Below are 15,328 nucleotides of genomic sequence, written 5' to 3'. Positions count from 1 at the left end.
TAGTTATAATATTTGTGAGGAAACAGTATTACTGAACATTCACCATAGTCCAATTTAGCCATTATATGTATCTTTTGACGATTTGAAAACCTAAAAATTATAAAGCGTTGCAACGCGAAACGATTGAATAATTTGGAGAGTTCTGTTGTTGTCGTTAAAATTTACTAAAAGTACCAAGATTGCTTATATAAGGTATAAAATACTCAAACTGTGTATACCCGGCGGAATAACCGAGAGGGCTAATGCGTTTTAACTTCAGACTAACTCCAGGACTCCGGGGGTCACTGGTTCGAGCCCTGGTACCGGATACTTTTTTTCCTTTTTTTAATTTTATTCTTGATTTTTTACTGGAGCTTTTAAGATCCAATGTTTACATTTATCAATATAAAGCATTTAATGACAAACTTCAAAATATGCCGAAATCTGTGAAAAGGCCCCTTTAAAAGCGTTACCACTTCGATAATTCTTCCTCTTACGTAGCATAAATCAAAAGAATGGCTGTGTGAAATTAGTTTTGAAAATATTGTAAAAAATGTGAATCAATAAACAACATGGAAATATAATATTGATTTGACAAATTCAGTCACCTTATTAAATAACTAAAATTCAAGAAACATGTAGGAATGTTCTCTGCCTGTCAATATAATTCGTGTTCAGCTTTTGATTTACTTTCTCGTAACTTACAAAAAAAAGAAGTTATTCCCAATCATACAGGTTCAAGATTTAAAGGACGATTTGCGTCCGCGATCTGTCTAAAACTTATCATAACCCTAATTTTGTAGACGACCATACGACAATGTTTCTGCCTGTTGATAAAGACAAGTACATGGTCAGCATCGGCCCGCGGCTGTGCAAGTTCGAGTGGATGGGGCGAAGAATCACTCCACTGGTAACTGTGGACGACACCAAGCGGATCCGACTGAGCGACGGAAGTTGCGACGCGTTGGGAAGAGTGTGGTTTGGTGAGAAAGCATGACCGTAAAATGAATTTAACGCATTTATATAATGATTCTGTAAAACGGGTGTTGTTTTGTTTCTTTTAGGAGAATATCTTTTGAAATTGGATACATATCTGAAGATTTTAAAATAAATAATTTCACAATATCAACAACAGCAATATCTACAACAATTGGTTATGATACTGATTTAATAAATAACAGTCCACTACAACATACTTCATTTGAGCTGTAACATTTAAAACAGGGTTATAGTTTTGCATGATTCAATTCGAACAATAACGTTTTTTAATATCGAAGGAACCAGCCACGTTGCGTATGCTGCAGCCGACGCTCCGACAAAAGGCGCTCTTTTATGTTTGGAACCAGACGGCGCGCTCCGCAAGCACGCTGATGGCGTTAACGTTTCCGGACGCGTAGCTTGGTCTTTGGATCGCAAGACTATGTTCTACGTTGACCCTGTCGCTCGCCAGATCGCGGCATACGACTTTGACATCGACTTGGGAAAAATTTGTGAGTAAACTTTTTGAAGTTCTATTAACAAAGAAGCCGGTGAATGCAAAACTATATCAAGTGTTGTTTTAATATTAACGCCAATTTGATGTGTCAAAAGCGTAATATACCATACATGCTGCCGAAGTTGTGTTGTTGTTCAAAATAAAAAAAAATTGCAAAGAAAAATCAATGCAAAGGTGTTGATAACAGACTATCAATGAGCAAGTGTTCCAACCATAAATAAACAAATAAACACCAGCAGAGCAAGAAAGAAAGCAGCGAAATGTCCGTTATTGATGGCCTAAGAGCGAAGCAACAAAGCTCACAAACTTACAACATACCCAAACAATGCATATCATTGAACAGCCAACGTTGAATGTAATGCAATAATGATTTATAAAGGCACACGAGCGCGCAAACTAAATTTAACATATTACCATTGCAATTTAATAAAAATCAATCCATTTCTATCAGGTCATCGACGTGTGTTGGTGGATCTAGCCGGCAAAAACAGCCTGTCTCGGTGGGGCTACCCGACGGATATTGCCGTTGACTCCGACTGCAATCTATGGGTGACCTGCTGCATGACAGGCCGGATCGTCAAATTCGACCCCTCCACGGGTAATTGTAGACGTTTAGATAAGTTATCAATTAAATGCATACACAAAACGAATTGATATCCATGAAACTAATTATAACGTAATAGAGCTTTTTTGTACATGTTATTAGAGACTTTGATGACGACATAATAAATTAGCGGTGAGTCTTAAACGAAGATCGTCATGTTTTGCTTGCGGATAAAGGTGGTTAAAACATTAAAAATACTGCAAGGTGTATTTTCCAGATTTTTTTCTTTTGTTGATTGCTGCTGATTAATGTTCACTCTTGTTCTGCTTCACAGGGACAGAACTGAATTCCGTGAGCATTCCGTCACTGCGTCCCACTTCCCTCTGTTTTGGAGGCGACCATATGGATGAGATATTCGTCACCACATCGCGCCTGGGGGCCTCAGATAAAGAACTGGAGCAATTTCCTCTGTCTGGTTCCCTGTTTCGGGTGACTGGTCATGGAGCGCGCGGTCTCTTGGAAAACCGGGCGCCGTCATTTTAATCAGTGTTTTTACTCTGAACACTTGAAAATATTAATAATAAGGGTCAAGCTGCGGTTATAATGGATTCAATGATAGTAGCATTGTTTTTTCATAATGCTAAATTGGATGTTGTAACTCATCGAACAGTGGAAATCAAAATTTCGCTTTTGTTGTTTCTAATATCATCGTTCAAGACTGTACATTAACGTATGTTACTTTATGTCCCTTTATACATTTTAACCCCTACAAGGAGACCATTCATAAAATGTACACACAGTTAATCCAGAAGCACAAGAAGGATACATGTTCTGTATCATATAAATAAGACGTAGCTCGTAACTGACTGCTGTTACACTCTGAATGTTAAAGTTTGTTGTTGGGTTGACAACTGTTTAAAGTGGAAAAATATTCAATCCATCCATATGTGTACATTTTAATGCATTATTATGCGGGAAAATAATTGCATCTTTATATAAGTATATGATTATGTACACAATGTTTAGCACTTAAGAGAATGAAAAATGTATAACAAGCCTACTTTCTAACGGAAATAAATGCATTTCAAGAACATGTAAAACTGATATTTCCATTTTCTGTCTTTGTCACGATACTCTTTAAAAAAAAGTAAATTTGGTAATCGATGTGATAAAACTAAAATAAAAAATATTTACATCAACATATATTACTACAGAAAAGCAAGGCTTTGATAGTATTGCAAGCGAAACAGAAGTCACCTACCGGTGTAAACCCAAATCACTTAAAGATCGTCCACTTTTCATAATGCCTGTTATATATGTTCACTTGGCATATATTATAAAAAAAATCAAACGTCTATTTGTCTCAGAATTTTAAAGATTTGTTTAACATCCATTTGATGTTTGACCTCTGAAAACATTGTGTACATGAACCTAATGTTGCTATTTATATGTAAAATAAGTGCATTGTTATGTTTTATGTTCATTTCGAAAATGCCATTGTGTGCAATTTAATTTGGAAAAACAGTCACCGCACTATTTTATACATTTTACGACTGCAGAAATAAAATGGCATGCATAATCCTTACGTCACCTTTAAAGCGATATTATACGATTTTATATATGTGTTAAATTGTTATATATTCATAACATATGTTACAATTACACAAAATAGGCAAGAATAACTATACATTGAAGACGAATTTCATAAAATGCAGCAAAGACAAATTAGCGCCCCGAGCCGATTGTGACGAAGATATTTCGTACATATTTTCCTACAATATCCAAAACATTCGTCTTTTTAGTGAGTGCTTGTATGAATAGATATCGTTGCAGGAATTTAAAATGAACCGTTAAACTAAATTTAGATTCACATTGTACATGCATGATTCAAATGCTGGCGAATTCGACTGTAGACATTTCCGATTTCAAAATTAAATATCTGGCTTATTTCGCATTTTTCGACACATGTTCTTCTTAAATCTTATTTTATTTTTATTGAAATATATGAATTATCAGTTTTTTACACATTTTATATAAATTAATAAATATTTGAAAAAATCGTATAATCTCGCTTTAATACATGTATGTTAACCACGTTTAGCGATCGAAATATATGTACTTTTCTAACTATTTATAGTTTATATAGACGGACGGACGGATGAGCAGGTGGAAAGATTTACTTAGAGACAAATGGCAATCATAAAGAACAATGCGTAAACAACTTTCACGTTATATGAATGTTTTCCGTTTTTGTTTTTAATTTACGTTGTCTTCTTTTATTAGTAAAAGTGACCTTTAATATGACATCTCGTTAAAAACGTGAGTTTTTGCTAAATATTCGAGTTGCCCTTTGTCAATTAATGGCCTTTCCATTCAAAATGTCGTAAATAAATAATGATTTCTTAAAAATGTATGTTACTTTAAAATATTGATATTTGATGTGACTAAAATTTAATCGGATTTTATAACGAGTTCTTCAAAGCATTTTATTTTATATAAGCATTAACGACTTCCGTGTATGGTTATTCTATTACTGATCTAGTTTTTTTTAAACATATGAACATAGGCTGATGAGAAGTATTTTTCAACCCGAATGCTCATTGCGATGTAGTTTACAATATAACAAATTGTAGTCCCGTCATATTTTGTGCATTTGTTGGCCAATATTCGTGACGATTTAAGGTAAAATGGCCGACATAGATTATAATAGAAATATGACGAATCCAATTTTCTCCAAAACGTGATAAATGCGGCCATTAATTTCACACAAATGCAAACAATGTGGTTCTCTACAAAAATTATTCAAAGTATTCTCTATTCTCAAAATAGTCGCACAAGCTAAAGTAGAATGTTCGCCAAGTTTTGTTTATTTGACTAATTTTCTTTAGCTCTTGACTTTTATTTATGATAATTTATACACGTGTATACAAATGTTCATCGGAGCGTATTATAGGAACCATGTGTGCATGGTTCTGCTGCACTGCAAAAGAGTGCCGCCATAGCTAAAGATTAATCCATGTTACATCCTTTTCTTGTACCAAACAAGATCACACATTGTTTATTCACACAATGCTTCATCACACATTGTAAGTTCTTGAAATCTGCTGAACTAACCATAAATCCTTTTTGGATTGCATTTTAAACCAACCTGCTTGTTAAGATTAGATCTCCACAATTGAGGCTTTTTTGGGTTTAATTTGGCTTACTGCTGTTATATCAAGTTGAGTTGTGTCCCTGCATAATCTTTATCACCCAAGCGCCAACCCTGCAACATTTTTTGTGCGATCTTAGATATATGTTTCCATACATACTTCTTTTTTATTCGAAGTGGTTAATAATATTACAATTTTCTCGGTGGTCTCAGTCAACTTATCATTGGACTAAACATGGATATCATATTACTAAACATAGACATTAAAGAATAAAACAAGGACAACATAAGACTAAAATGGGTACATAGGAGAAAACATGGTCATCATTGAAGTAAACATGGCCAACATAGAACTTAACAACCCCATCAAAAGACTTAACATGGTAATTATAAGACTAAACATAGTCATAAAGGACTGAAAATGGACACCATAAGGTAAACATGTACATAATTTGACTAAACATGGGCTTCATATAACTACACATTGAAATCAAAGGCCTTAACATAAATATCATAGAATTTAACATGGACATTTTATAATTAACACTTGGAAATCAGAGAAGAACACGTGTAATCATCAATATAGTTAATTTGACCAATGCATACTTACATGAGTAACGATTTATAATTTATTATTTTAACAGAGTTGGTTAGATTTAAGTTATGGCTTTGTAATTTCGATTCTCATTCTACATGTGTGTGTATTTGCATGTTGTATACAGTTTAAAACAAATATTCATTGAAAATGCAAATACATATGTCAGTTGTAGAAACATCCTTATTCCACGGTGAAACAGATGTAAACTGTGCATGTTTTTAATCGTTAGCACAACAAAGTAACATGTTTCCAAAAGACCTCCAGATATCTTATTAAGGCATTTGACTAATAGTTTTTAAGTGTGAAGTCACTGTCTTTTTTAAAGATTTTGTGTGTACTTCATTTGGATCATGTTAAACAAATACTCGGAGTAGCGGTCTTAGTTCTTTAGGCACAGAACAAAAATAGACATTTGCAATGCGTTTGGATCAAGTTCTTTAGATGATTAAATCGTTTCTTCTTTGAGACACGTAAAACGTTATGTCATTATGAAGTATTCTTTATAGCCGCTAATAATAAGCTATTTACCATTTATTTTCAGACGCATGTGTACAGAACTACCCACTGGTACTCATTTAAACATACAGCGATATCGATAGCGTCAACGTAACTGAGGTACAAGTATGGTAAGACTACAAATGATAAAAGATGAAAACATAACAGTAAGGCTTCATCTTTGTGTGATTTAATTTCGAAAACGCTTGGTTTAACTGTTAACCCTTTTCATTACTGCCGGGAATGGAAACCGTACTTTGTAAGTGAGGATTGTAAAAGAAGCATTTTGAACGCGTAAACAATCATTTATATTTCGACCTCCGTATTTTGCTTCATCGCCAGGCTCAGGATATAAACGACACCTGTATAAGTCTACATACGATTTGACATATTTTCGCAAAGATATATGAAGTCTTCATTGGTCCTCATTCATAAGCATCAGTTATACTAATAATGCAGTGCTTCGATTGCATACGATATTTTAAGTCTATGTTTTAATTATTTGTAAAAAATTAACACCGTGAAACGTGTGCGTATCGCGAAAAATTGCCCTGTTATACTTGTTAAACGTCGCACATATTGTTGAATCATCGCATGCTCATGGTAAATCGTCGCATTTTCGTCGTCAAACGTCGCATGTCAAATCGTTGCATGTCAATGACCAAGAATCTAATTTTCATGGTCGTTAGTCGCATTGTCGATGTCAATTTGCATATTCAATTGCGTTTTTTTATATATTGCCAGAACAGATGTGTAAACAAGTAGACATGAGTGTGAACATGAGCGTAGAGAAAAATCCAAGTTTAATACAACATTAAGTGTGTACAATAAGTGTAAGGGAAAATCGCCTATTTAAAGTCTGGTTTGGTTAAGAGCCTTTGATTTATTAATGTGCAGACAAATAAGATTTTAAAGAACATAAGAGAGTCTTGAGCAATTATTCTACTCTTTTACAAACATTTTTTTGCAAGTCGTTCAATTCAATATTTACGTGAATAAAATCTTTAAGCTTCCAGAAATGTCATTTAATATGAATAAAACATTGCAATCAAATACATACAAATCTGTAAATTCTAAATATGACTTAGATAACGCAAAAGTGTGAATCGTAGAACTATAGAAGTAGCAATGTATTGATTGCTTAAACCGGCTTAAACGCATTGGTTTAGGTAACTAGTGCACAAAACTTAGTCAGTCATACATACAAGTTGACTCAAATGGTACAATTGGTGACTATAATAGTACGTATCGCTTTACATTTGCACAAAAGTTATAAGCGTACCTTTGATAAACATAGTGAGGTGATTTGATATTACAAATTAAATACATTACTTCTTATTTTTTCATATATTGTTGCTTATTTACTTCGGACAACATGCGAAATATTAGCATTTAAAGATACATTGGATGTGGAGATTTCATAAGATATGCATTTATAATTCATACAAAATAAGAATAAAACGAAATGGTAACCAACTAATTAAACATCTGCAAACAGGGATCATTACTAAGCAGACTAATTGAGTGTATATCTTAGTGGGAAATCATATTTCATTATCCACATTTCATACCGAAAGTGTTCATTCAAGTATGGTGGAAACGGGCACATACAACAACTGCATAACGCCAACACAGAAATGTGTTACAATTCATACTCAATTTTCGACCGGAGCACTTGACAAGCGAAACGGAGCATTAAAAAAGCCAAACTGAATGGCAAAGGAGGTTGAGTGCGACAACGAAGATGAAAACAATGAGTTAGAAAGCCCTAACACGGACCTGAAGACACTACAAGAGGCTTGGCTTGCTTTTTTGACAGCTATAAGTGACAGCTATAAGGTACGTGGATGACAATCGTCTTGAACATTCTAGTGTGCGTCCAAAGCCAACGCTTTTGTCGAGTATAATATTTCAGCAGGTAATGGTTGACATGTACGGAAATACGGAGTACTCAAATACAAAAGCATATACTGTCTCAAAGAAGAAATTAAGCAATTTGCCAAATGCATCCATACATGCTGCGCAAATGCTGGTTAATGCTGTGGAAAAAATACAACACGAAAGAGAAAAAGAAAAGGAACAAGAATCGGGAAAAATTAAAGAAAGAGATGTTGATGATGATGCGCACAATACAAATAATGTTGAAAAAGAAACTGCAAAGCGATGCTGGAAAATATTAAAACGACACATCGATAAATTGACGAATGAGAAAAGCATAGAATCATTGACAGTGAACGTGGCAGTGTTACAAAACAGCGTCACATTGATGTCCAGCGGCTACCGCGCGCGTCAAGATTTATATGAGCGTTACGGATTCGTCCCGACGACTTTACCCGACGGGCGTGTCGTCTGTGAGAACCGGATGCTCAGTGACCGTTCGCGTTTGCAGATGTTCGGACGGGAGGAGACGCAAAAGAATAAAACCGCCCAAAAAGCGCCATGCCGTCGTCAATACGAACAAATGAATGGGTTGTGCAAAGGTATATGAGCAATGACACAATCTTTCAAAGTGCATCAACCAGAAAAGTAAGACCGTCGACAGCGCATTAATATATATTGGCATATTTGACCGACCATCAAACACTGAATTAATGATGTTTCACTCCTCTAGTCACTGGAAGGAACATCTTAAATATTAAACTTGGATTTTTGTATAACTGTATCAGTTGATAGAACATTGTTGAATGCCTTCTGCATGATGTTTTTGTTTAAGGTACATTATTTTGGTATGTATACAGGTATGTATACATAACTGAGGTGGGCTAGTCCATAGAAAAGCCTGCCTATGGTATTGGGTATGGAAACTGACCTTATATCGGTATCAAAGTCTCGTTTCCGACTTTATGTTTCGTTTAAGTTTAATGCAACGTTTTTTTACTTGGTTCATATTGATATTGTAGGGAATGGTTGGAAATGCAATGATGGTTTCAATCGTGCGTGCAATATTGACCCTTGATACACACTACAGTTACCTGAGAATGCATTAGAAACGCATTACCCGTGGTAAATTGTATCTCGTCACAGATTTATTGATGTATGCGTAATCTTGACAAATCTTTGCTATATTGTACTTATTGTTCCCGTTATTTTTTAGTGTTATTTTTGTCTACGCTGTATGTCAATGTGATATAAAATAAACATTCCAAGCGGATTTCAGTGAGTGACTTAATCATATCTGCATTGTGACATTTCTACCAATCTCAGTTTTGTAATTGGCTTTAAGTGATTTGTATCAAGTTCAAATATGTATCTTTTCTTTCAATCGATACATAATGCGCTGGAAACAGTAATGCTATTCATGGCCTTTAAGATTCAAAGAGTTATTGTCTGTATTATATAACGTATCATTTACACTGAGTCGATTTTTTAGAGTGTTAATAATTAGTATTGCTATTGTTTGCTGTTGGTCAGGTACACTTAATAGCGTCCTGCAGTTATTAATATGTGATATAAATTCACCCGTTCGACCGTGGCTTCAATTAAGCTTGCCCTATATTGCCATTACATATCAAATTCAACCTTCCACTGATTGTTACAAGTTTAATTATCCGGCGTGTAAACCACGGTTTATGATTGTCATTATTGAATTTAGCAAATTATAACTACTCCTTTTTTTAAAGTTTCATATTACGACATGAAGTTCGCGTGACGTCGACGTCATCGCTTAAAGTAGATTTGGCTATAATTTAAATTTAAACAAAGTCTGAATCTGCATGCAACCATTACGACTAAAGCTAGCAGGATGAAGTAATTTCTATGACCATTAAGTTATTAAGGCAGTTTTCAGTCTCCGTTTTAGGTGTATGCTCGGTCTACTAGCTTATACCAAGACGTCAGTCCGGCATTTGAATGTGCACATTGCACTGGTTAATGAGCTAACCACATGACGTCACATAGGCATGGGTTAATATTACTGGTTAACTAGCTAACCACATGACGTCACATGGGTATGTGCACGCATCACTGGTAAACTAGCTTACGCAATGACATCAGTGTTTATAGCTTGTTAACTAGCCTTCATCATGACGTTACATAACACTGGTAAACTAGCTAACACCATGACGTAAAATAACACTGGATAACTGGCTAACACTACGATGTCAGTTATCTTCAAATCTCCCCATCTTTAGTCAAATATAAATAATAATAATTGATTGTTTTAACAATTATCAAAATTATAGCGATAAGACTTTGATGCTAAGAATTGCAGTGTCCTTTCCAATTTTTTATTTTGCTAAAAAAATAATTAAAACAGGGCTTATTAACCTGATAATAAGCTAGAAAAAAAGGAGCAAGTATTTAATAAGCAAAGAAAAACAATGCAGTACTAATCGTAGTGTACATACCATCAGCATGCACCGTCGGCGTTGTCAACACATTTTACATAATTTGGCAATTTTTAAACCGACACCGTCATTGCGTGCTTATATCCTGTTCATTTTCTATGGTAGTTCTTTTAGGTAAATAATAATCGTCAGAGTTGTGGTTGCGACCAACTAATAATTACAATACTTCATCTTGAAAATGATCGATTTTAGTGTTTTTTATCAATTTATATTTACGTTACCGTGTTTTATTTGGATCGAAGCCTACTTACTATTCTGAGTACTAGTCTGTAATTGTCAGCAGTATGACCTACGGCAATTGTAACCACAATTCAAAATCGCATAGGCGGTATAAAGTTTGCACTTCATAACTAAACATAGTTGATCCATGGTCTAGTAGTGAGCACAGGCGCCATAACTTATGGGTCGCAAGGCTCGATCCCCAGCTCAACCCTAACCTACTAATTTTTTTACATCAGACGTTAAACCGAGCTGCAATGTACTTAGTGATTCAAATCTGTAATGGCTATATGGGAAAATCCCGACATATTCTATAAAGTTCAACAAGAAACACAAAACAATTTGATCTCATCTCGATCCGTCGAGTAAACATCGCCATAATAATTCACTATCGTACTGAAAATGATTTTTTTTTTTTTTTAAAAAGGGGCCTCAAGAGCACTGATACTAGAAATGCTTTTCTTATGTCACAAGCCTTGCTCAAACGAACTCCCTACCGCGCTCTGGAAAACCTTTTCGTGTGCGTAGAGTGTCGTTCTAGAATAGTCCCTGCAGTCATCGCAGTCTTATTATGGACAAACCTTTGGATTTCCGTTCAGTATATACTTCTTGTAAACGAAAACAATGTCCATAAACAAGTAAAATGTCGGCACACAGGCTAATTTCGGACGAGTCTTTTTGCACAGGAATTAAGCCCAGTTTTCCAAGATTACACCAGCGTTTGTTTTATAGTATATAACTGTTTATTATAAAGTGCGACTTTATACACCCGTAGTTCTAAAACATTTATTTGTTTGATCTTAACATTCAAAATTCTGAATAAAACAATATTTAAGCTCAACTTCTTAAAATACTACATTAATGCAGTGTTCACTCTATCGTGGAATATCGCAAAAACACACATATCGTAACGGAGCTTATTAAGTCTTGATCCACGTAGAATAACGTTTCACCTCGTCAAACCCGATCGTTTCGAATCGAGATCCTATCGAGGACTTATTCGGAAGACACCAGTGGTTCGTATGTAATTGTGCGCATCTAAGCAGCTGGGGACCGTTTTAATAAACATCGTAGTACACATTTACGATACAATACATTTTTCGAAGATACATTATTGCTAAAGTCCATATGATATGATAACACATTTTCATTACTTAATTAATTTTACATTGACATCTCAAGTGCCGTATATATTTGATATCGTACGATAGTTTATGAAACAGGTATCTTGTGTTTGAACTACAAACGATATAAGCCTTCATAAGCGCTAAAGTTAAATCAGTGACCGATAATTCAAACAATTTATTTTTTGTAAAGGTATACGTATAAATGATTGATACAAATAAAGCTTGGTTACGTGTTTTGTTAGTGATTATTTGGGGTTAAATGTTTATAGGCAGCAACAAGATATGTATCAGGTATTAGTAATTAGATTTGACACGTTTCTTTACTTAACCAAGTTTAGCGTATATGCAAAGCAACAACAGTTATTCAGGCTCGATTGGTAATTGTCGGCCCAGGTAGTAGTTAAGAGTACTCCGGTACCCTTAAGTAAAGTATAAAGTACCCAGGTTAGAAAAATAGACTATACAATACCTCGGAGTATGGCCAAGTGCCTTTAATGTTATCTTATTGACCCGTGGTACAGTGAAGTATACTTATGAATATTGGGTTACTTTTAAGTAGTGCCTGAGCCAAAAGGACCAATGAGCTTTATTTAGCAGTTGCAGGTCTACGATAATTCTTACATAAAAAGGAACGTTTCGCAGCTTGGGGCATATTATGAACATTCAATAGATAACTCGAGTGAGGGCGCACGTGAATTCCTGGTTTAAAACTTGTTTGTCCTGCGTCCACATCTTTACGAATGCCAGAGTTAAGTCTTCTGTTGTGATATTCTTTTTGAACAACCGGTAAATACGCTCGATTTTCGGTTCTTTGTTTGTCAAGCAGTGCAACGGATCTTAGATTCGTAGATGGTGTATGGTGACTTCTAGGTCTGTGATTAACTTTGTCGTTTTGTGTGCGTCCATAGGTAATTGTGTGCGAACGCTCGCCAAGCATCATGTTCTCGCAACGCGTTTTCCCATCTGGTAACGTGAAGGGTATCAGCCCGTACCGCCTATACAGGTCGAGACGGGCTTGTTCCGGGTCGGTCAGGGTGGATAGTCTCTTCCGAAGCAAAGTCCAGTTAAGTGTGCGAGATTGTGAATTGTGACCGTGTAACAAATGACCCGTTTGAGTATTGAATATATACAAATCATTTTCTGGAAAAGCACTCGAACTATTTGTGTTGGCTTTGGCGTTAAGTTCCGGTTCTGGGTTAGTTTTGCCCTCAATAACTTCAATGGTGCTCGAAACGCCGTTACTTTGGCCGTCGTTCACTTTAATAGACATAACACTATCAGGTCGGTCCCAATTTAAAGCTATTTTCACTGGGGTCTCCTCTAAATCCTCATCCTCTGGATTCACTCCATATTCAACATTTCCATATATATCAATCATTGTTCGTTGAAACGTGTTGCTTGACATCAGATTCGGCCTCGGTTTCTTTGTCAAGTACCCGTAGTTCGTATTGTCAATGTTCCTCACCGTGTTTTCAAATTCCGACCACGCGTCCCGCGTCGCCGCATCCCCATTCCCGACGACGACGTCCACGCAATCGTCTGCCGCTGGAAAGAAAACCTCGGATACGCTGCTGACGGTATCAAGAGATAAGTTCGAACCTCGGAATGATGAAACTGAAGACCCTGATACGAGCTTTTTGAGCCGACGTTGATTGTTGTTTGGGACATCCAATGTATCCAGGATGTGCGCATGGTTAATTGCCGTGACAACGTCGATCTCCATTCTTGCGTTAATCCTTTATCACTAATCCTTTTGTATGTGTTAAAAAAATACGTACACCTATGTACAACAATAAAAATGCGCGCAACTAGGACAGGCCAGGTCACACTGCTACTGTTCTGATAAACAGGTTATCGGGGGCTTGCTGCGATCACCACTGACATGTTTTATGGCATCCTTCATTGTTTGCAAACAAAGCAGGCACTTTAGTCGTTCACATTTGATGTTTTACATTCCTACTTGATATAATGTTTACCCGAAATAATAAAGTCTTTGTAGTTTTTATTCCGGTAATATCCAATTTTATTAATGTATTTTACGTACGCATTCTTTATTTTCAATTGTTAATTGATGTGCAGAATTATATAATATTTGGATAACACAACGCCGTCTATTAATATGTAAATTGCGCACAAACATGACGTTACTTTTAATAACAATTCCAATTAGGTTTTTACATAGTATTGTCAACACATTTAATGCTAGTGTGCTCTATATATATATATATATATATATATATATACTCAATAACATCTGTATCACAAATACCGTATGCATATATCATGTGAGCGAATTTGTTCTGAAAGTTTAATGTCGCAACAACCTCTAAATAATAAACTGAAATATACACAAATCATCTTAACCTTACAACGCCATGTAGTAAAATATGTTTAATAGCAATCTTCAATATTTCATCCAATTAAGAGAGAATTCAATAAAAAAGCAAATCGTTAATCGATAGACCAACCTTGTCTAATACGACATCGGTTCCCAATTGTATAGGCAATTTAATTGAAGATTCGGCTATATTATACTTAAATAACCCACAACTACCTTGCAAACACAAGTTCTTTGTGATTTCACCGAAGGATCAGGCGAATTTAATGCAGTGAATTAACATTTTAATAAGCAAACTACCGGTACAAATTTTTTTTATATACCTAAAGCTCCAGGCTTATAAATGGAAAACGTAAGTTAATGCGCGAAGCTCTATGACTTTGTTTTTGATATTAACGGTTTAGAAATTTATCGATCTACTCATTATTATGTATGGTCCGCGCTCTGCGAAAAGTGGGTTTAATGGATTCGCGTAAAGTGTCGTCCCAGATTAGCCTGTGCAGTGTGCAGTTCACACAGGCTTATTACACTTTCCGCTTTTTTTTGTTTAAAGGAAGATTCTTATTGAGGAAAACACAGTTTAGGCGGAAAGTGTGTCCCTGATTAGCCTGTACAGAGCGAGGTTGAAGTTCAGTTCAACGTAATATGCACATGCCACTTTAAAACGTTTTAATGACATTTATGTGACTGATACGATATCGAACAATTTAACATAACACCCGCTTGTGGAATCATAAACAAGCTTAAGTGTTTTCAAAAGGGCATTATGTAAATTTCAATAAACGATCATTTAGCAGTTGTGTCACATCAATAAATACAGCGTCGTTACACGATTATTACCAGTTTTCAAAAGATGAACCAATTTAAGCATATTTGCCGCAAAACTAATTTGTTTCTACTTACATAAAAAAAGTAGGATAGCAAGGTCGGTTTAATTTTTGTTCAAGTTTTTTTTGACGATTCCTTTTTTTAAATGCAAAGACCATTTGTTTATCACAATTTTAAAGTCTTTCTTTTGGTAATTAAATTTAATCTA

General features: G+C 35.3%; 1 protein-coding gene across 4 annotated transcripts in view; it reads left to right on the top strand.

Annotated features, from left to right (window-relative positions):
* Nucleotides 1-15,328, top strand: part of LOC127863118 (regucalcin-like) — a 97,409-nt gene that overhangs the window by 4,881 nt on the left and 77,200 nt on the right. The window contains exons 4-7 of one of the 4 annotated variants that reach the window (XM_052402484.1): nucleotides 783-962; nucleotides 1,257-1,469; nucleotides 1,926-2,072; nucleotides 2,353-3,597. The exons of 1 other annotated variant lie outside the window; for it this stretch is intronic. In XM_052402484.1, coding sequence (XP_052258444.1) covers nucleotides 783-962; nucleotides 1,257-1,469; nucleotides 1,926-2,072; nucleotides 2,353-2,561 — 749 coding nt within the window. In that variant the 3' untranslated portion in view covers nucleotides 2,562-3,597. Of the gene's footprint in view, nucleotides 1-782; nucleotides 963-1,256; nucleotides 1,470-1,925; nucleotides 2,073-2,352; nucleotides 3,598-15,328 lie in introns of those variants that run through there. 2 more of the 4 variants (XM_052402486.1, XM_052402487.1) reach the window with 2 other exon arrangements.

This window comes from Dreissena polymorpha, unplaced genomic scaffold, assembly GCF_020536995.1.
Source record: "Dreissena polymorpha isolate Duluth1 unplaced genomic scaffold, UMN_Dpol_1.0 chrUn001, whole genome shotgun sequence".
Classification (NCBI taxonomy): Eukaryota; Metazoa; Mollusca; class Bivalvia; order Myida; family Dreissenidae; genus Dreissena; species Dreissena polymorpha.
The sequence above is the reverse complement of the archived record's forward strand: the minus strand, read 5'-3'. Positions and strand labels throughout refer to the sequence as shown.